This window comes from Molothrus aeneus, chromosome 1, assembly GCF_037042795.1.
Source record: "Molothrus aeneus isolate 106 chromosome 1, BPBGC_Maene_1.0, whole genome shotgun sequence".
NCBI classification, from domain to species: domain Eukaryota; kingdom Metazoa; phylum Chordata; class Aves; order Passeriformes; family Icteridae; genus Molothrus; species Molothrus aeneus.
In genome coordinates this window covers 41501981-41524666 of record NC_089646.1, presented here as the reverse complement: position 1 = coordinate 41524666, position 22686 = coordinate 41501981, and the positions used below count along the sequence as shown (strand labels likewise).

At 39.3% G+C, this 22686-nt stretch overlaps 1 protein-coding gene across 2 annotated transcripts in view; it reads left to right on the top strand.

The window, feature by feature from the left end:
* GADL1 (glutamate decarboxylase like 1) overlaps positions 1-21611 on the top strand; it is a 164685-nt gene extending 143074 nt beyond the window's left edge. For both annotated transcript variants that reach the window (XM_066555621.1, XM_066555613.1), the window contains exon 15: positions 18970-21611. In XM_066555621.1, the coding sequence (XP_066411718.1) occupies positions 18970-19143 (174 nt within the window). In that variant the 3' untranslated portion in view covers positions 19144-21611. The remainder of the gene's footprint in view (positions 1-18969) is intronic.
* Positions 21612-22686: the final 1075 nt, after the last annotated feature.

Below are 22686 nucleotides of genomic sequence, written 5' to 3'. Positions count from 1 at the left end.
CATAACTTACCTTTTGAGTGAGTTTGAGCAGTCCAGGTCTGTGCAATGGCTTGTCTTCCTCATTTTTCTCCCTTTGTGAGTCTCTCACTTGCAAATGGTATCAGCTGTCATTTATTGACTTTCAGAAAACCAACAGTGAGGATCAGCATCAAGGTTAATCCTGATCTCTGTGGAGTCTCACTAGCAGTAATGCTTGATTGACATTTGGTTTTTCCTGTGTAGGGAGATATGCTAGTTATTCAAATCTTGCTTGGTTCTACTTCATTCCTATTGCGTGGTCCTAATTTTTTTGTGCTGTTCCTGTGTGAATTGTTTCTGCTATTTTTCATTTAAATGGCTTGTGTAAGGCTTTCCCATTAATGCTCTAAGTGCAAATAAATCATCAGGAAAACTTGGAATATCAGCAAAATAATGAAGGTGGGCTGACCCAAAAAAATGGTGCTTGGCAAAGATATAAATATAACTGGACACAAAAGACTACATTTTGAATCTGCTTCTATAAATTTTAGAATTTCTGTGTATTCTTACCCTTTAACTCATTATAAATTGAATCCACCATGAGCTTTTCTTTTTTAACTTCAGGTTCACCTTGGCTTAAGCAATCTTATTTCACTCAGTCTTTCTCCTTACCACTTCTAATAGTAGTGCTTGTTTTCTGAAATTGCCACACTATCCTCAAAAATTGCCCACAGTTTCAGTGAACTGTTTTTAATCTTAGCCATCCAGGTCGACAGACCAAAAAATTTCTCTGCAGTAGATCTTTAGCATCCTGATAGCTGCTGATGGCTTGGAAAGTTCATCAGATTTGTGGTAGGAATCTCTCCCGGCAGAAAAACAAAGCTTATTGAACATTTCTGCCTTACCTGCATTTTTAATGATTTAACCATGCATAGGGCTTCAGCCATCCCTAATGTACACACTAAACTGCTTCTTCTTTCCTTAGTCCTGTCAATCAAGGTTTTCTTTTCCTTCTGATAAATTTTCTTCATGTCACATCTGTATTGATTGCTATCTGATCTGCTTCCCTCTTTCAGCTTGTTAAATATTGCTTTGCTGTCCTCCCTTTGCCAATAAATTGGGATGGGCTTTTAGATAAAGCTGTCTTCTTTCTTGATTGAAGGATTGCAGCTTTTGGCCATCTAATCTCTTCTTAAAGAGCTTTAAGCCTTCATCTATCTTTTCCACCTGAAGTTTTTTTGAAATTAAGTCTGTTAAAGCAGTCTTTGTGATTGTGACCATCTTTTTCCTTAGGCATCGCTGAGTATAGTTAAGTTGTGATGATTTCACAGGGGGAAGAGCTGATTTATAGACCAGTGAGTAATTTCTTTGAGCCACAATATGGTTGGAAATGAAGATCTATCATACTGGGTCTGCTGGTCAGTTGGGACAGGGTGTGCAAAACTGATTGTTGTATGAATTAGAGTCTGTGGATGTGATGGGTCGATGTGTGGAAATGGGATGGGGGTGACTGCTGGGGAAGGAAGGTGAGAAGAGGCCTGTGCTGGGTATCCATGTGTCTTGGTTGCTTGAATGATGCCTTGATTTGATTAATATAATGTAGATTTGTACAGCCATCCCATCCCTGGAAAGATTCAGGGTCAGGCTGGATGGGGCTTTGAGCAGCCTTGATGTAGTTGAAGGTTTCCCTGCTTGCTGCAGGGTTGTTGGACCAGATGACCTTGAAAGGTCAACTCAAACTATTCTGTGTAGCATTTGTGCTTGTGAATCAGGCTGTTTTTCACAACCAACAACAGCTATGAGGTGGTTGTGTTGAGTGCACTGCCCAAGCTGCCAAGGTGCTGTGCTGGAAGTGGTTAGCACCTGGCTGGAGGACCTGCCCTGGATGCCCTGCTCTGGATCCCAAGGATGGGAATTCTGCTGTGTCCGTCGCTGTGTCAGGGCTCAGGGCTCGGGTCCGGCTGAAGAGCTACACGAGCAGTTGGGGGTCCCCTCTGGAGTGCGGCTTTTCCGGGAGGATTTCCATCCGCAGGCAGTGCTAGAGCGCGGTGACCATCGGGGGGCACCAGAACGACAGCAATGCGCTCAGGCTGCTCATTAGCGCTCGGGCTGCTCATGTCCCTTTGGTGCTGTCACGGAAAAAACCCGTGTTTGAGGGGGGCAAGAAATTCCTTCCACTTCTTAAATCAGCATAATTTCCTCAGTAATACTGCAGGCTCTGTTTTGAAGGCATGAGCTGTTAAAGAATAAACTAACAGGCATGAGTTATCTCCCACTTTCTCGGCAGCACTGGCTTTTCTTTTCTTTTCTTTTCTTTTCTTTTCTTTTCTTTTCTTTTCTTTTCTTTTCTTTTCTTTTCTTTTCTTTTCTTTTTCTCTTCTCTTCTCTTCTCTTCTCTTCTCTTCTCTTCTCTTCTCTTCTCTTCTCTTCTCTTCTCTTCTCTTCTCTTCTCTTCTCTTCTCTTCTCCCTTTCAATCCTTTGTTTAAAGTTATATCTTGATTTGCAAGATTTAGACTAAAAATTTACCTTGAATAAGATGTATTGAATAATTACCATTGAGAGATCAGTGTCTAATAAAATGTGAAACTTGTGAGGATTTTACAGTTCCTCCTAGGCATTGGAGTGCCTTATACGGAGTCTGAACACAGTAATACTTGAGGAGTTAGTATACATTTTTAACAGTAGTTGAGTGCTATTTTTTTGTTTTGCTTTTTCCCTGAGAGTTCAGCTGATGGTCTGAATTTCAGGTGTAAAGGGATACCTATAGACATTATTTCTGGTTTGTTGCTGTATGAGGTTATTAGCATGGGTAGATATTCTATAACTACTAGGGTCTATAGGTTACTGGTAAGTCATGGTGTTGAAGCATCTTTGAGTGCTCCTTCACCTGGCCTCATAAGAAAATCGGGGAAAGGAAGCATTTTTTCCCTTAAAAAGAAGGCTATTCTGCTCTCTGCAGGCAAAGTCTTCTTCCCAGTGTCTCCTGAAGCTCCTGCTAATTTTTGATGGAAATTCACAGTATTAACATTTAATATTGAAGGTATAAGCCTGTTTTAGTAAAGACGTATTTTCTGTTTTGATCTTTTAAAGTAAGTTCCTGAGGGTGAAGATATTGAGTTTCTGTGGGTGGTGCCACAGTATGACTTCCGAAAAGCGAGTCTCTTATCCAAGAATTGGCCTTGGTTGGCCAGCACTGCCGAAAAGTGTAGTCCAAGTTGTCCTGAGTCATCTACAATGGTCAACACCTAAAGCTGCCAGGGGCTTTTATCCCCAGTGGTACTGATAGTCTTCCTCTGCCCAGTCATCCTCCTGGTTTACCAGGCTTGAAGTCCTCCCCATTGCATGGATAAATGTTGAAGTACAATCAGAACGTGGGCTATAGGTGTAACAATGCACACAGTTAATTTTTGTAAGTGAAGAATTTTGCAAATAATGTGTCTGACTTGACAACAAATCAGAAAACAATGAAATGAATGTAGCATTTAAGCACATGGAAGAGGCTTGGTGAAAGGGTTCCTTGCTTGAAACCATGTTGCTCCTTCTCACTAAGTAAGTTGGATTGATAAAAACACTATTTCACCATGCAGGTCTTGCTTTCTTTATATCCCTAGACCATCGTAGTCAAGACTACTAGAAAACAGAATTTTCATGAAACAACTGACTTTCATCAGGCAGCTAGGGGCATCTGGAAATTCCTGCTTTTTCAAGTTCACTAAGCCTATTTGAGGTCTTCTAGAAATGATGAAAAGAATTGTTAATCCTGCTGCTGGTTAATTTTAAATCAGTAAGTCAGTCCTTAAACCTTTGCAGTTCTTTAATTCATGCACTAGATGGTGATCAAAAGCAGCCCAAGTTGTGTTCTCCCCAAAATCACAGCTGACATTGGAAAATGAAAGCACAAGACTGACAGATCTTCCTGCCAAGCTTTTAAACTTTTCTGGCTGTCCAGTAATGATAAATTTATTTAGTAGAATCATCTTAGAGATTAAGCTAGAGGTTCTGCTAAATTCATATATCCTGTTCCAACTGTGATTTTTTAAATCAGTTGTTGGATAAAAGTGTAGGAAGTGCTTCTCTCTGTCAGATCATAAAATATTAATCAAACATTCCATAACTTCAAGCTGGGGTTAGTGTTGTTTCCATAATAAAGGAATTAAAAAATACTAGTTCTTGAAATAATTGCTATGGATTGAAACTTAAGTCTCTGAATTTGCAGATTGATTACCATTGGCTAAGACAAGGTAGTAATGAAAAAGCCGGGGGGAATTATTCTGAAAACATGATTACAGTTTTTTATAAGATTAAAAACAAACCAAGGGAAAACCATTTCTGTACTGCCCACCCTGAAATGATAAAACCTGCTCTTGTCCTGCACTTTCAGATTACTACTGGCTTCAAGGGAAGATTGCAAGATGTGTTTTGGATTCTGTAGCTGGAAAAAAGGCATTCCACTGAAGAGAATCAGTCAAAAATAGTCTTTTACTGAAAAAGGCAAGGTATAATATTCAGGAATGGAGGCTGATAGGTGGACCCAGACATATCTGGGACAAGGGGAAATCTAGTACAGTACAGTGCAGAGTGACTGTAGGTAGAATATATCTATGGTGCAGTGTTTAGATAGCAAGAGGGAAATGTACAAAACACAGGACTGTAAGATGACGATGTACAACACACACTGCAATGTACTACAGCTATTATGGGCCAAGAAAATATAGTTCAAATAAACAGATAAAAGAGGGAGAGCATCACATGAACAGTAAATGTTAATAGCAGGGAAAAGTTCTTTTTTGTTCTCTGTATAAATCTGTAAGAAAGCAGAAGCCTGTCTTGTGACTAGAGCTCAGAGCCACTCACATGCATACATCCTTCCTCTGGCAAGGTTAAAAGCTGGTGGAAAGAACCCTAATTCTGCTCCAATGTGGGAGGAGGTGCCATGGGTGATGGCTATGGCAAAAGATGCAGTGCTCTGGAGCCACCTCCATGTATGGAAAGATGGATGAGATCTGATGGTGCATGGAGCAATGGCTTAAATTAGGCTTAAACAGAACATCTGGGTTGTCTTTTCTTTTTTTCCTTTTTTTTTTTTCTCCTGAGGCTTCTCTTTCACAGGCACTGAGTGCAGAGTCTTTAGCCTAGAAGCTGGATATAGAGATCCCCCTTGGATTTAACCTCAGTGTAAATATTTGTGACTCTTTGTGACTTCTGTGAGGCAGGCAGTGAAGGCACAGATCATCAGTGGTTAGGAAGCTGGATAGCAGCAAATACGTATCTGCTCACAGGCAATTGTAGGGTTAAAAGAGCAAAAGGAAATTTGATGCAGCTACAACATGTTTTACACTGATATCTGTGTAGCAACGAGGAAATGCATGGAAAAGCAAAATTCCAGACAACTGAATTGATGATATGATTCATACACTGACTTTTTCACTCAACACTCATCCCAGTCTTAATGAGAATCATCTGAGTGGAGTAAAATAACCACAGTTTGGAGCTTGTAGGAGGGCAGTAGTCTATAGCCATGCTAGATGGCAGAGTCATTTGCTCTGTAGCCTTTTGGAGAACTGTGTCATGTACAAGATGGAGCTTTTCCTTTGGCTTGTTTTTTGTGTTTGTGTTTTTTGGAGGCATCCACTGCAACCCTGACTTTCATTCCAAAGTGGTCCTGCACAGCTGCATGTATACATTTATGTAATATATGCATGCACATAATCTGTGCTTTCAGGAAAAATTAATCTTTGCATGTGCACATGGCCAGCTTGGCAGCAGTGCACCAAAAGAATTTGTATGTGCTAAATTTATAAAAACTGGCTCCAAACATAGAAGGGAAATAGCATCAAGAGAGTTGAGGCACACCCTTAGGATGGTGTTTGCACGTATTCTCACAACTGTTCTTGGTTAAAGATGGCTCTTGCTCAAACAGCATCAGAAATGTAAACCTCACATTGCCTCATTCTCTACAATTTAAGTTTTTGATCTTAGAGAAGTTAACATATGAAAAAATAATGAGGTAAAAACATATGTGTATTTAATCCTCGTCTGAAGTTGCATTTCAAGTTAATGCCAAATGAAGCTTCACCCCAGAGTTTTCTAATGGTCAGTGTGCATTTGTGGGACCAATGGGATGCCCCTGGGATAAAATGTGAATTGTTTCTTATATACAGAAAATTATTCAAAGCACGGATCCCTATCATTTCACTGAAAACCACAGACTCACAGAATGGTTTGAGATGGGTTATCAACCATGGAAAAGACTTCAGAGCAGATGCAATTCAGTATAATGTCAAAAGGTGGCTGGCCTTGGGGCCTAGCAACATTCCTCCTTTTTCAGCCCAATAGGTGTGAGAGCACTGTGGTTCCCTGTCCTCAAGTCCAGTGAGTACACAAATTCCAGGAGGTGCCCGTGTGCACACGTGTGTGCATGCACACACATACACACAAAAAATATGTGATATACACACAGCTGGCTGCAGAGATCAACACAGAGAGCACTGGCTTTACCGGCATGAACATCCCCTTGAACACATCTAAAATCATGTCATACAGACATGGACACTGCACACAATCATATTCTCTTCAGCTGGTAAGGACTGAAGTCTTGAAATATATGTACATTCCTTTCTCTCTAGTAGCTGGTTTTGGAAATTGTAGCTGAGTCTCTCCAGTTGCTGATGCCTTGGTTGCAGGTATTCAGACCTCCTGTCCTGCCATCTGGCTTGTCCATCTTGGAGTTTATTAATGTTCACACACCCACACAGAAGAAAGAAATTTGATTCAATAAGAATTAAGGATAGTCTGCAGTGATTAGGTGTGGGATTGAGATGGGTAAGGGTGCTGACCATCTATCTGTTTGTATCTGCCCTGTTATACTTATTTTCCCTGTATTTTCATGTTCAAAATCACTTAGGTTGGAAAAGACCTCCTGACCTCTCTCTGTTCATGCCTTTGGTTCTGCACCTAAGCATCGCATAATGCATTTTTCACACTTGGCTCCCCTTGAATCTTCTTGTACTCTGGATATCCCCACTCTGTATTTCATCCAGTGCAGCTTTTGGGTCAGTCCACCTCAGATTAGAAACAGCAGAGAAACATGGGGTTTAGATAGCTTTGATTCAAGATGAAATATCTGCATGGACTTCATCTCACCTTGCTTTAGCCAACTAAAACTTAGGCAGAGGTCATCCTCTGAAGCCCATGTAGGAGGAGAGAAGCTTTTCCAAACTGAGCCCATCTGTCTTAAGGCCTGTCTTATTCTAGGATGAGATGAATCACTCCCTAGCAGTTCCTCTTTTTCTCCCTTAACTAAAGGCAAAGCCTAGATGGCTAGCATAGGCTAGATGTCTAACCTTTACACTGCCAAAAGGACGGGAATAGAATCCTACTTGCACATTTTATCCTCAGTGCTGAAGGCTGTGTCTCTGGGTAACATGTTGTAAAGTTCAATGTACCTAACACTTCCTCTCAAGCTGTTGCTCCCCTTATGTGCAAGGCTCTTACAAAAATAACCAGCTGCAGTCTGTAAACAGTGTGGGTCCTGAAGGAAAAATACCGTCAAAGATCAATCTAAGTCAATATACAGAGGTGGAACTTGGGAAATAGTAGTCTGTGTTAGTGATGTGTGTGGTATAAAGAAGATGGAGTGACCAGGATTTGATTTTCTGTGATCCCTCACTGAGCCTTCACCAAGAGTGAAGCTCACATCAGTCAGCAGCCCTGGGTGTGCACTGTGGCAGAGCTGGCATCTGCACTGCAAGGGGGGCACTCTGCATTGCATTCTGCTGCTGCTGTTCAGCTGAGCCTCCTCCAGAAAGGAAACCTCTTTGACCCAAATTGGATGAGTTTATGTGCATTCTGCAAGAATGTTTGCAAGGCCAATTTGCACTAAAAATACCCTGTCCTGCTCACTAATGTACCTGAGTAACGTCTAGCTTGGGCATAGAGTTGTGATTAAGATCTCAGTCATTATTTCCTTTCTGTGTGACTCAGTTCCTTTCAGAGATTAAAGTGGAGATAATAGTATTTCTTCTTATCTAAGAAGTACATTGAAATGTGAGGATGGAAAGCACTGTAAAACTCCAAAATAGAAGGAAATTTTCACTTATACTTAAGAGTATGGCTCCTTTTCCTTTTCTCTTTTTCTTTTCCCTAGCAGTAGCTACTTACTGATTTGTGTCTCTCCTTCTTACCTGCCTAGAGCATGACAAGTAGATTGTTGTGGCCTTAAGAGCATCAGGTTTTTAGGACAAATGAAAAAGTTTGAAATATGGCATATTTAAACAGAACCTTTGATTCCTTAGCTGTGCTGGTCCTGGCAGAACAATGTAAGAAAGGTCTATAGTAGCATGAAGGAGAACCTAATGAAATGCACAACAATATAGTCACGATACAGGAAAATAAATATTTCTATCCCCATATATTTAATTTTATCCAATATTATATGATTTAATTATCAAAGCACAGTAATAATGACCCATGCAATACTAATGACTATTGGCAACAAGGCTCAAGAAGACACACAGTCTAATTAACTTTAATAGGATGGATTTAATAATACATTGGATTAACATCTGTTAGAAGGAAGTATAAAGATTTATTGTTCTCTGAATAAATATTGACCTCTTGCTCTCAGGTCAATAAATCTTAAGCTTGTGTCCACTTAAATTAGTATCTACTTATTACGTTAGCACTCTTCTGTTTCCTATCACCAACTTCACTAGGAGGAGAGGGGAGCTGCTCTTCTCCCCTGCTGCATCAAACACTTCTCTCAGGAACTGAAGGTAAACATTGAATTTGCAGATAGAAGAAAAGAGATCTGGGCCCTAAACTGTCCTTTCTTCACATAAAACTGTCCTTCCTTGCTGTTGCTTCATAAGAAATTTCAGAAATGTTCAGAAAAAATCAATTACTATTAATGCCACAGAAAAGGTGTACAGCTTGCATCATCTGTGTGATTCAACAGTCTTTATACTTGTGTGATGTGAGTGGTGTCAAAAATATTTTTGGGGATGAGTGGGAGGAAATCCTGCCCCTTCATGTGTTGTGAGATACAAAGTTGTTTATAGGACTTTGGATTTCATTTTGTGCTTCAGATATTTAAGTACAGATTCCTTTCTAGCAGTAAGAGTTTCAGGAGGAAAGAGATGGAATGTGTTTCTTTTTCATACATACAAGGGAGGGATTTCTTGTTACTCTCCAAAGGGGTCAATATGGTTAGAAATATCTACAAGTCTAAGAAAATTATAACTGAGAAGCATTTCTCTAATCTAGTTGAAACTTGAGGCTGATATCCATTCAGCATATCCATTCAACATATATTCAGACCTTCCTTTCAAATTTAATAGATAATTTAATGGGTGATATTTATAAGGAAACATGGGTTAGTCTAACTCCATCACAGGTGAATTTAGCTATAAAACTCCCTGTGACTTCAATGGCAGAATTCTGTAGTGAATGTTGATTAATGTGGAGAACTTTTTCTAGGCACATTGACCAATCAGAAAACATCTAAATTTTTGTAGGATGATTATTTGTATTTATGGAGTTCTGCAGAACTTTTTCAATAAAGGAAGTGGAATCTATCAAATTTTAATGGATAAGTTTTGTGTAGCAGATCATAATTGCTTTCAAAGCTCAAAACCTTGTTCTTGCTCTCTCTCCTTCTCTGTAAGATTACCTATGCTGGTGCAGAACCCTGACAAAAACATGCAAGTACTTTACCCTGCTTTTATTTTCTGACTGTGTGTGATTTATAGGTAGATGTGGCACTAAGGGAAATGGTGTCATTTACCATGGTAAGTAGGGAATTCCTGGTCAGACTGGTGAAAGAATACGGTCCTCAGAGCAATTTGGTGTACAGGAGTAGAAAATTTCATCTGTGCCTCTGAATACTGAGCTATATCTATATCTCTAAGGGTTTAGGCCCAAGGTTAGCAGATCTTTTATTTCGTGTTTTCCTTTGAGGTAACAAATCCTTGGAAAATGGTTTCTAAATTTTGTGCCCAGTCTACTGTTCCCCCTTCAACTGACCTTAAATTATCTAGGGATTGACTGCAGTCTAGCTCTACTTACCTCAGACTGTTATTAATCATCATTACCTATACTCTGAGTGTTTAGTTTGCAAATACTCATAGGTGCAAATCATTATTTTTCCTTTCATTTTTCACCCTTTCAGACTGCAATAGAATTGCACATTTTTGACGCCCTAGAGATTCTGCTTTGTTCTTTCAGTTTCCTGGTTGGCCATGCATTAATCACAGAGGTTTGTAACATATGTTGGATTTCAGTTGGGAATAAAAAAAAAAAAGATAAAACAGCTCACTGGGAATGAGGAGAGGAGCAAGGTTGAGCTAGAGTGAACATTGTCTGGGGGCAAGATGTACGTGGGAAAAATATTGTGTTGACTTTGATAGGGCTCAGTGGCTTTTATTTCATAGCCATATCAGGCTTCACAAAAAGGAGTCTCAGGTAGAAAAATAATTTTAATAACTGACAATTATTGGTCTTGTATTTCACTGTGTGGAGGGGCAAATGGGATAATTTACTATGTTAAATTAGGTGAGTACCTAATTGTTAATTTAGACAACTACCTTGCTTTTGTGTTAGCATTTTGGGTCATGGTAGACACCATCCCTTCATGCTCCCCAAGGAATTGTATGCAATATCTGAGAAAGTCAGTATGATGACTTTAAGGAGAAAAAAAGAAGGTACGAAAGTTACCTAATTTTGTTGAAATACCCATTTTTCTTTAGGTCTCATTAAAGAATATGCATTGCTGATCTGTAATTCTTACTGTACTGAAAATAAAGGTGCTGGTATCTTATACCAGAAGCTGACTTGTGCAAATAGTAAATAAGATCTTAACAGTGGGGAATAATTCCAATTTTCTGAAGTGACATTCCTTTTTCTACACTAGAAGCATGTTGAATTTTTGAACATGTGTCACCAGATAATGCAACTGTCTCCTTTTGTAAGGTGTCCCTCCCTGCCCCAGACATTCACATTGCACTATGATTTCTTTATTCCCTCAGTGGAGTAGAAGGGAATCTCAGCCCTGTGCATGCAAACCAAAAAGGATAGATTTTTTTGTTACTCATGCTTTCAAGACGACATGCTACCCTTTCATCCTGGATGGAGAAGAGGAGCTTAGTCACTAAAATGGGAACTTAATAAAATGGTGCACAAAGAGCCTTGTGTAAGCTGTGAAGCTTTTAAATAATTACTTCTATAAAAACATTAGTGCTCAACTCTTTTGAACAGATGAGAACACTGGAATCATAGTGTTGTGTGCTAGCTTCTGGAGTTTTCTTAATGCCTGCACTTTCTACATGGCTTGTTAATAAGATCTTGGTAAAGCAACAAAGAAATGACAGAAAAATAATAAGAATTCCATGTGAATTGTCTTGAAAAACCACATATGCTCTAACAGAAGCAGACATGGAACCATGCACCTGGAAAACCATGTTGTTCACCAATGTACTTTTTAGCTGTAAGTAAAAACACACACAAACTTGTTCAAGTGCTGATTCTGTTCTGGGGGCTGTTTGTCCTGGCTCCTCCTTTTCAGAGGCCAATGCTTTGTCTGAAGGCTATTTTCTCTTGCCTCTTTATATATAAATCTCTTTATAAATGACCAGCCTAAAAAAGTCATTGAAGACAATCAAAATCCAGCCCACCGTCTCCTATTATTCAGGTAGTTTTCGGGGATTCGTGGGATTCATAACAAGTCCTCTGGCAAAAAGCAGTGGATGGGAAGGTGATGTGCAATATATGGTAGTGTGGACATACTGTGCAGCCCTGAGTGTGAGTCAAAGGTGCACAAAGAATGTTGGTTCTGGGACAAAAATGCAGCAGCATCTGTTCTTTGGTATTTTAGTTGCCCAAAGAACGTGGAAGTGGTTACTGCTATTTTGACAAATGCACTTATTTCTGCTTTTGTTGTGTGGTGTGGCACAAGGGAACACTGGCGCAATAGTGTAAGGCAATAATTTATTAGTGGTTTAGGGATGTGGGCCCAGAACAAATTCTAGACAAAAGAAAAACATGTTTGGGTTTTACAGAGAGCCTTGGCTACAGGAACAAAGCTGTGATTGGGTGTGCAAATATTTGGTATTTCGATTGTCCTGGTTGCTGTGACAGCTGAAAAATGGTCTGAGTTTGTTTTTAATTATCACCAGGAGGGGAAAAGCCTGTTTTAAAGCCAGCAACTGATGTTGCAGCAAAAGGCAAGAAAAGATATTTAACAGTGGGGAATATATTTTCTCGACATTAAAATATGACAAAAGCACTATTATTTCCAAATATTTATAGTATTTAGCTAGGTTTGTGATTACAGCCAACGAAGAAAAGTGTTTTGTTCATTTGTATTGCATCCAGTGATGGATATTAAAATGTCAGCTACTGTTCTTACCTGATACTGACTGGTATAATTGATATTAAGCTTATCTTCTGCAGCCATGCTGGGAAATGCAGCAGGCATGTTGTGGCAGGTCTTTGTGAGACCTGCTTAACACAGAAATTATAAAATACATATATCATACCTTGTGAATGCTCTGCCCTCTTGTTTTAGAGTGTAGTGGGTTGGCCAATTGCAAAAGATAGAATCACAGGATCATGGGATCATTTAGGTTGGAAAAGGCCTTTTAGGTCATTGAGTTCAACCATTAACCCAGCACTGCCAAGTCCATCACTAAACCATTGACATGACTTTTAAATACCCACCCAGGGATGCTGATTCAATCACTTCCCTAGCTAGACTCCTCCAGTGCCTCACAATCCTTTCAGTGGAGAAATTTTCCAATATATCCCATCTAAACCCTCTCTGGTAAAACTTGAGGCCATTTATTCTTGTCCTATTGCTTGTTACTTGAGAGAAGAGACCAACCCTCACCAATGTATGACCACATAAAGACTTCAGTGTTTTGAAGGATTATATAGGAAAAAAGAAGTCTTACCCAAAAGAGATGTAGTCATTTGTCCAAACAGCCTCTGGCAGGGTTTGGGACCAGTCCTGTTTGTGGAGTCTGTATCCAGTACTTCAAAACCCTATTCTATCATTTAACCAAGATAAGAAACTGTATTGTGAAAACCCCCTGAAATTGATAATCATTATGTAAAAATTTAAGATTGTGTCCAAATACTTCATAAATTGGGGTTTTATTGTATTGACCTTTTTTTTTTTTAAGCAATTTTAAGCTGTACAATGGTTGTTTCGTTATGAAAATGCTTGAATTCAAACTGGTCATTTCTAGCAGGAAAAATAACTTGTCAGATTTTAAACAGCCAATAGTTGCCTTTTAAGTAAAAATCATGAACTTCCAAATGAAAATTTGCCCCTTCTGGGGGAGACAAAATAGATTTTTGTGGTCAGATGAGAGGGACTGTTCTGTATAAACTTGTCTTCCATTGCAAGGAACAATTTAGACAAGAACACAAAATTTGTTTCCCATATCTCTGAAATTGTGAGAATGTGATCTTTCCATTTTGTCAAAAGGGCAGCTTTTTTGTTTTTTAGCTACGAATCTTCAGCCAGTTCCTCACGTGGTATTCTGTACCTTGGAAAACTTAATCAAGGCTGTATTTGAGGAAGAGAAATAGTTTGAGCTGCTAATATGCTCCTGTTTTTCCAAAGCTGTCTAGCCTGCTTTTATGGATCCCTAGAAAGGTTATTGATTTACTGTGAATGTGGCTTTCCGTAGAAAAAGCTGGAAGCTGTTTGCAAACTGCCACCTGAAGCAGAGGCTTAGGCAGGAAATTTAGATAATTGCATTCTGCTTCCATTGAAGTCTGTGGCATTTTGGAAATTAATACCAGGGGAAGCAGAATGGGGTCCCGTGACTGGGAGTTACTGACGCCAGCAACTGGAATAACTCTTCAGCTTCGTGTTGCAGAGATGCTCAACCACCTGGGAACTGTTCAAAAGGTTTGGAAAAATGATTCTGATAGCAGTTGCCAATATTAACACTAGTTTTTGTAGGCATTCTGTCTTTGTAGTCCTTGCTGGGTCAGCACATTTAGTCTCATCCACACTACTCAAAGCTATTCACATGGGAAGTCCAGAGAGGTTTGGCCAACAGAATGGGCAATCCCGTGAGTTTTCTCATACTTTCTTCTCTTTTCCAAGGGACAACAATTCTACAGATGTTTTATTTAAGCAGTGTCAGCTTATATAAAACATTTGATCTCACATACTTATGGTTTTACAAATAATGAATTTCTTTTTTGCTTGGCCATTGAATTGAGAAACTGGAAGAAATTCTTGGGTCTAGTTGATCAGAAAGTTGTTTTCAGGCAAGCTAAAATGAAGCAATTTGCATAGTTTAAATTTTCTCAGTCCTTTTCTATGGGTTTAATAAAAATGGGTCAATTTTCAATTGAATTTAAGTTTTAATTGAAAACAGTATTTTGAAACAAATACTCAAAATATGTTTGTTTCCAAAGTTTAGAAAAAGTTTAGTCTTTTCTGGTTTCTCTATTTTTCTGGCTGATTATATCTTAGGCTATTTTTCAAATTCACTTTTTTTTTTCTTCCCCTGAAGCAATATATTTTCATAAAATCATTGCTTAGCAGAATACTTTTACCCAGCATTGTTGGCAATTTTGCAACTCACTCCTTTTATCTTCGTGTTTAAATAAAAAAAAAAAACAACAAAAACCCAATATAATGTTGCTTTTAAATCTTATAGCCTCTAGCCTACAGTTTGGAACAAACTGTTGTGATATGTAGCATCAGGCATGACTGGAGAAATCCAGCTGGAGTCTGTGAGAATGAGGGCAGTACCTGGTGGCATCCAGGTAACAGATGTGTCAGGGGCATGGAATATAATTTGTGATCAGACAGTTTGAAAATACTCAATTAGGTCTAAAATGAGGTCACTTACAGATTAAAGGAGGGTACTAGAGAAAGAAATTTATAATCAAGGTTGACGTGGTCTTCCATTATCAGCAAGCCAGTCTGCAGTTGTCAGGTTGCTGAGCTTTCTTGGACTTTCAGCATATCTGTTAATTGCAATTGCCAAGGACAACATCAGTGTAGGAAAGCAGGGGGTTAATTAAAACATTAGGTGCTGATTTCTTTGCTTCAGAGAAAAAAAAACCAAACAACCAAAAAAAAAAACCAAGATAGCATATTTTGGGGAATTCTGCTTCTCTTTAGGACAAGTTATTTAGCTATCTATACCCAGCAGCACCAGTGCAGTTGGGGCTGGGGGCTCAGTGCATTTACCTTGTATGAACAAAGGAACCAGATAACTCTGTTCTGTTCTTTCACATCAGAAGGTATCTGCTATTTTGGACCAAGTGTACAACTTGAACTACAAACTGGTGGTTGTGGGGTATGTATTTTAGAAGTCAACGAGATTATGTGCTTTGAACAAATTAAGCACTTTGTTATCTTGTTGTGATTTTTCTTTTTTGTTTTGTTATTAGAATAAAATCTACAAACCAGTGCTTACAAATGTCCATAATGTTCACCAAAAGGCAGCTAATGGTGATTGAATTCCAAAGCATAATACTGTGCCATGACTAATGGAGAACATAACCTATTTAACAGATCTGCTCTGCCTGTTTCCCTTTGCACAACAAAGCCATGTGCTTGAGGGCTGTTCTTGACCTAAGAATAAGGCTTGCATAGCTTCACCAAGGTGAGAATGGTTTTGGAGGCCTTGCTATTTGGAAGAAGAAATTTTCTCAAATAGGACTTTTGTCAAGTCCTCTGAATAGATTTTTATGGTCCAAATTTGGGACCTAACTCTTGGAGACACTGGGTATGGGATTCTCCTGCTGAGAATGTGCTCAATCCTTTTGTTGTCAGACTGTACTGGTGGTTGCTGAAGTTTGCTATGCTGTTATAACCTGAGCCTGATGGAGATTCTTAAAGTGTTGGAGAAATTTGCATTAAATGTCATTGATGGATCAATTAGCGGGACACAGTGGTATAAAAGTAAAAAAAAATGTTGTGCTTTGGTGTGATTGTGCAGAATCACTTTTCTCAAGGATACTTGAGATATGGAGAAGGACATCTGTTGCTCTTCTGGTCCCTGTGGAGCACTAGATACTTCAGCTGTAGTGTCTCAGCTGATCCCAGCTACTTATCAAACTGCTCTGTGTGTATATGTGCTGGGAAGAAGCACTGGCATCTTCCATGTAAATATGCATGAGGATCAGCTGGGGTCTGGACTCTTGATAGAAACAGCTTAAAGTTTAGGGCTAAAACTTTTTATTGTTGGTAGTGTGGCTGAGTGCTGGCTGAGAGTGGGAAAAGAGATTACCCTGTCACTCAAGTAGGTAGAGAAGGAGCTAAACTACTCTGCAATCTTAGTTCTGTTTTAAAAAGCTCTGCTATCAGGAGTAAGGGAGGTATGAGCTGTTACAGCCACTGTGTAGCTCTGCACAGACGGACTGCGATGCACCCATCAGTCCTTAGGCAAAGCTCCCTGGGCTCTGGCTGCACAGTGCAGTGTGGGAAACTCTGGTGTAGAATGGCCTTGCACACATGGCACCTCCTCCCCACATTCTGAGGGGGAAGAAGAACCTGTCTGATAGCTTTCATTCTGCTGTAGTGAGTGTTTGAAACAATAATCCCCAGGGAAAATTGGCAGGGGAGACTAGCAGTGGGAAGGAAGAGGTGAGGGGAGCAAAGGAGAGAAGAGACCTTCAGGTTTAGGATATATTACACTTAAAATTCTGAGACTGCTCCACAGATGGGCCACATAAAGAATTAGATTTGCAATTTGAACAAAGTTCTGTAGGAAAATAATTGGACTGGTGAAGCAATCTCACTCTCACTAAATTGCTTTCGAAGGACCCTATCCTGAATGGGGCTGTGCAGCTCTTTCTGATATTTGAGCAACCTCATTTCTCATTGACTTCACTGAGAATTAAACTCATTGAACTCCTCACTAGGCAATTAGTTTCTTACAGGTCCATTTTTTCTGCTGCAAAGTGGTAGCTGCCTTTCCCTTCTGTTAGCAGTCATACCCTGTGCCACTCAAGCCCAAGCCTCAGCATGCAGGTATCATTTAATGGTTCTTTTGTGAGACATGTGCTTAAACGTTTGAACACAGATCCTGTTCCTTATTGTTTTCTGTGGATAGGATCCTTGACAGTTTTGTTACACTGACTGCACCACTTTAGCAAAAAGAACGTGCAAAATATGTGATGGAAAGTCTTTCCAAAACCAATCCCATCAAAAGCTTATAAATCAATTTTTTGTTTTGTTTTATTTATTTAGGAAGATTTTGTTTTGCTTTCAAAAAGGGAGGAACACATTTCAAATTAAGAGGACAGGTTCATTAGCATGGAGGATGAATGAAATAATAAAGGAGATCATGAAAGTGAGGTTTTTCTACCTTTCCTTTCCACGAGAAAAGACCTACAGAAATGCAGTGTATTTACAGTCCTCAAATTACTAAAGCTGTAAATGCTTTTGCTTTCATGGCCTCTGTTTGCACAACTGCACATTTTGGGATGATGGATTATGGAGCACCAGGTGTTGGGATGAAAAGAATCAATAGTGTGGTACAAAAGATGAAATAACTGTGATGGAACATCAATAAAGGCTAAAAGCTGCCATAGGGATTTGAATCTTAAAGAAGAGCCTGAGAAAGTGTATTAAGAAGAATTCACTTCTCCCCTTGCACTTGTAGTGTCTTTATTCCTTGAGCAGAAGTCACCTGGGGGCTCTGTCAAGGACAGAGGTGGAGGAATTTTTTCTTTTCTGTGTGTACATGGTGCCGAGCACACCACCTGTGGGGCACAACATCATAGTGTCAAGGTAATGTCAGGACACAGCTGGTGTAGGTGCAGTTTGGAATATGTTTGCTCTGAAGTGGAGAGGATTTTATTTTATTTTTTAAGAAATAAATTAAATTAAATTTGTTATTAATTTGCACACTACTCCCACAAGCAAACTAGATGAATAAATTTAGAAATAACTAGTTGCAGTTCACGTCTGTGCTGTTGGGATGTTGTTCTGAGGAAATGGCAGCTGCTCCTCTGCTGCTGTGACCCATTCACAGGGGACTTGGCCACTAAAGAAACACAGCAAAGCTAGACTGTTAGTGTTGAGAACTTTATCTAAGCAAAAAAGTCTACTGAAATGTGTAATGTAAAAATAAAGCTATTAGGTAAGTTTGGCATCATCATTTTTCTTTTGCAAATCAGGCACAAAGTTTTATTGCTGAAATAAATTCATGCAGAAAGCAAGGTTAAGTCACACACCTATTTTCTTAGCTCAAAATCAAACCATCACAAAGAGAAGGAGAGGAACTCACTCTTCTGAAATACCTTGGTGTTATTACTAATACATTAAAATGCAAGATCTTTTAAAATATACTCCTGTCAAAATACTTAGTTCTGCCTTCCAAGGAGTAGTCCAGAAATGCATTTAAGCTTAGGACCTATTTCAAGCATGACAATGCAGAACTACTCACACGCTTTAAGCTATGCACAAGATTAATTGGCCAAAGTTAAGAGCCCTGCTGGGATGAGATCAAATGCTCTGCTATAAGGACCTGACTCTGCCAGTCTCACTCATGGATTTTTTTCTGCAGTAAGATTTCATCCCATGCAACACAAGACTGGTGTAGCCAAAAGCTACTCACATTGTAAATCTATGAGACGAAATCTCACACGGCAGGATCAGGCCTTGTCTTTAATATTGCATCACACTGAGTTTTTTGGCAACTTGAGTTTCACAGGGTTTCAATGCAGAATGTCCTCTAGGGACAGCTGCTTTGCAGATGTGGTGGAGAAGGGTCATCAAGGACAACAAGTCATGCTTAGCCTGGTTAGCACAAGGAGACAAACCCTGCCTTTAACTAGCTGCAGCTGATGTTCTTCCTGAGTTCAGACCTTTAATCTAAAGCAGGAAGAGTGGAGACTTTCACCCAGCCTTTCCCATGTCACTGATCAATGCCTCAAACACCAGGGTTTAGATCTTGCTCCAATTATTTCAGGAACTTGCTGTATTTCTGAATGTGACATCAAACCTTTTTTTTTTTTGTCTCTACTTTCAGGTTGCTCCTATAATTAAGGAGAGGATGATGAAGAAGGGCAGCATGATGCTTGGGTACCAGCCTCACAGGGGCAAAGTCAACTTCTTCCGCCAGGTGGTTATCAGCCCACAGGTTAGCCGAGAGGACATGGACTTCCTGCTGGATGAAATCGAGCTTCTTGCTAAGGACTTGTAGCTGCAGCTCCACAGCATCAGATGCTGCTCACGTGTGGTATTTATGGAGAGAGTGGCAGCAGCATTCTGGTGCTATTTTGTGGAAAGTAGTAAAAAGCTTGACAAATAGTTTGGAAGCTGTAATTTTATAGATTGGTGTTGAGAACTCTGCGGGTAGAACACCCCTTCACAGGAAAGCATTTGCTGACAGGGGCTGGGGGGCAGGCTGGTGCTTCCAGCACCATTGCTGCCATTCTGGAAAGTGTTTCCTCTGGGAATGGTGTCTGTGCCCCAGGAAAGGCAGCTATTTACTGGGTGCCTGTGCACAGTGTAGCTCAAACTGGTCACTTATGCATGCAGGCAAAATTCCTCTGAAGTTGCTATTACGAGTAGATTTGTCAGTGAGCCTTAACATGCTAGTTAATTCTCTTATCTACTCTGTCAATATTTTAGTTTGGTAATTAACATGATAAGACTGGAAATTGTGAAGTTATGTGAATTGATTTCCTCAAGGCCACCTAACTAGGTGCATTGCCCAGGTTTTCCACTGTGAGCACAGGCAGACAGTGCAAGGAGGCTCAGTGCTGTCATCACACCAGCAGGAACCTCCTGCACAAAGCCCTGAGTAACCAATATTGACCCTGGTGGGAGCAGGTTGAACCAGATCCCTTTTAAGGTCCCTTGCAACCCATAGGATTTTGTGATTCTATGAAATGCAGTAATTTGGTCCAGTCAGTGTTTGCCAGTGTTGCCCATCCAAAATATCACCACTTTAGGAGAGCTGAAAATATTGGAATAACATTTAGAACTTCTTGCTTCTTTGTCAACAGGAGTTACCTATAATTTCTGAATTGCCGTTCACCTTCATTTATTTTTAAAGTGTAAAGATTGATTTAGAAGCTTTTAGATGCACTTTAAAATTTTAACAGAGAAAAAATATATATTTACCTGGAAGATATATATTTTTTATGCATGATTACATTATATTAATAATATAGCAAAACTGCTTATTTGTCATTGTTTGTTTGTATTTTCCTACAGATTTGAGATGACTTGATCTAATGTTATCAGTGTATAATTTGTAATTTTACTCTGCTGTTACCGTAGGGTGATTAGAGAAGGTCTTCCTGTGATTTTAGGATATGAATAGTTTGAACATTTTTGGTTAATCTTAAATTACAAAATTAAGTTCTGTGCTTTGTCTTTGTGGTGAGAATTAGACTATACTTTTCATCTGTTTTTTTATTCCATAAAAATAATCCATTTTATAAAGATAGAAATGTATTTCTTGTGATGAAGTTGTTACAATGGAAATAGCCATGTCTTTCACCTTGTAATCAACATCTGCTCAACGTTAATGTTTTGCTCTTTGCTCCTTCTTCTGTATTTGAGGTAGCACTGACCACTATGAACCTTCCTGCTATAATGCTTTCTGTCCTCCTGAAAGCTGTCTATAAACACAAAGCTTCCCTGTTTTAATTTCCTACATTGTACTAGGATCCAACATTGCATGAAATTCCTACTTCCAGTCTCCAGGATGATGGTGAGCAAAGCTGAACAAGGTTATGACAACCAGGGGGGTTAACAGTGTTCTGGATGTGGATATACTTGTGCTATCCTACTGGACTTTAAGCAAAACCCATTTGATAATAAAATGAATATCACAACGTGGCCCCTGGGTTTTGCTCTTCAATACCACAAATCACTCCATCATTTGTTGACAGAGTGTGCTTCTGGCTATACCAGTTATCCTGATCTTGGAAAGCCTGAATTCAGGGCCCATAAGGCTTTTTTTTTGCCTCCCAGTCCCTCAGGGTGGAGTGCAGAGTGCACAAGGAATGCTGCATGAAGGGGACAACTTTGCTCTTTCATCTTGAGTTAGACAGGACCATTACCCCTTCTCCTTCTCTTTTTTTGACCTTGAAGGGAAAGACAGAATACAGTGTCAGGATGTTTTGTTTATGGTCCAGATTCTTGGTGAGTACCTGATTTTTTGATTCATGGAGAGGTTATAACACCTTTCATCAGCTAAGAATTTGGTCTGTGGTGTTTTGTGGCACGATCGTGATCAAAAAAGTGTTACTGTCTTGTTTCTCTTCATGTTCTCCAGACACTGTGGCAGTAATTGCACATGTCAGGCAGAAGTAACACAGTTCCTTTCTGTAGCACTAGTGGCTATAGTATTTTTAAGCGAGAGTAAACTGGATTTTTTTTCATAGTTGCAGAAAATAAGTCTCTGATCATCATGTGCACTAATTTCTTTGAAGCTATAGGTTAACCTTCCAGTGTGATGTGAGTACCTTATCCAATCTCCATATATTTTCCATTTTTTCTGACCCTTTACCATGTCCCAGGTGCACAATATGATGGTTTCATTTCAGGACTAATGTAATTTTCTCATAATTACTTATGTTGGAGTAGTATGTACAAAATGTCTATTTTGTAGCTGGTGATTTTAATAAAAAGTGAAGTAAATGACACCCTTATAAATACAGGCTGTCTTTGTCATTTGTCAATCTAAAGCTGCATATACAAGCAAAGAAGGTACCTCTAAGCACTCCAGATAAATAGCACTTCAGCTTTAAAATGTGAAACCTAGTTTAACCCTGCTTCAGGATGTGGTTTATCTGTATGCTGTGCCCACATCATCTTTGATAAACATTTTGGGTGAAAACATGTCACGATTTATCTTACTCCTGCTTTCAAATGCAGAAGCTAAATTGTCTGTGCAAAAAGATGTTTAATTTTTATTATTTTTTTGCTATACTAGCTAGTTGGGATTGACCCATGAGCTCCTTCTCATATTTACTGGCAAGCTCCATCAATCAGGATGCTAAACAAAGTTCTAGAAGTAGTGAGGTACATGCATAAATCACTATAGAAGCTGATCCATTTGTTGTCTGTAATTTCTTGGGTCTACCTCTAATAATTTTTTGAACAGAGAAGGAAAGAAATATTTAGAAGGGATACAGAGGTAGATTTTACTCTTAGTTGCATGGCTGCATCTTGTGAAAACTTTGAGCATTTTGTGGTGGGTCCATGTGCAAAATCACCCACATGAGTCATTGTGCCTAGAGCCAGCAGTCCGTCTCAGGATTTCTCAGGATTTCTATTATGATTTTCTGTAATAAAGGAGCACTAATCATCACAGTCTGGTTACATATGACTTTAGTTCTTCTAACTCCCACTGATTTAACTGGAAACTTGCTGGATTGGACTCTGAGTCATATCACTGGGATCTCTCATTTCAACACCAGTTTGGCCCTCTGAACACCTCAGTTTATCTGTTTTATGTTTGTGCCTAGAGATTCAGATTTATCTTTATTTTTGTGAGGCTGAATTGAAGCATACTTTCATTTGTATCCTTCAGTGATGCATTAAGATGCTTTTCAAATATTATTTGACCTGTCCTTAAAGAAGAAGAAATGTTCTTTAAGAAAAGCCTAATAGAACTGCTTGAGTTACATTCCCAGAATGCCAAGTAAAGGTATGTAAAAACCTGTTATGTGCTTGTGGCTTCCTCATACACACAGCCCACAGTACTGATTCATGCTCAAGTGATTTT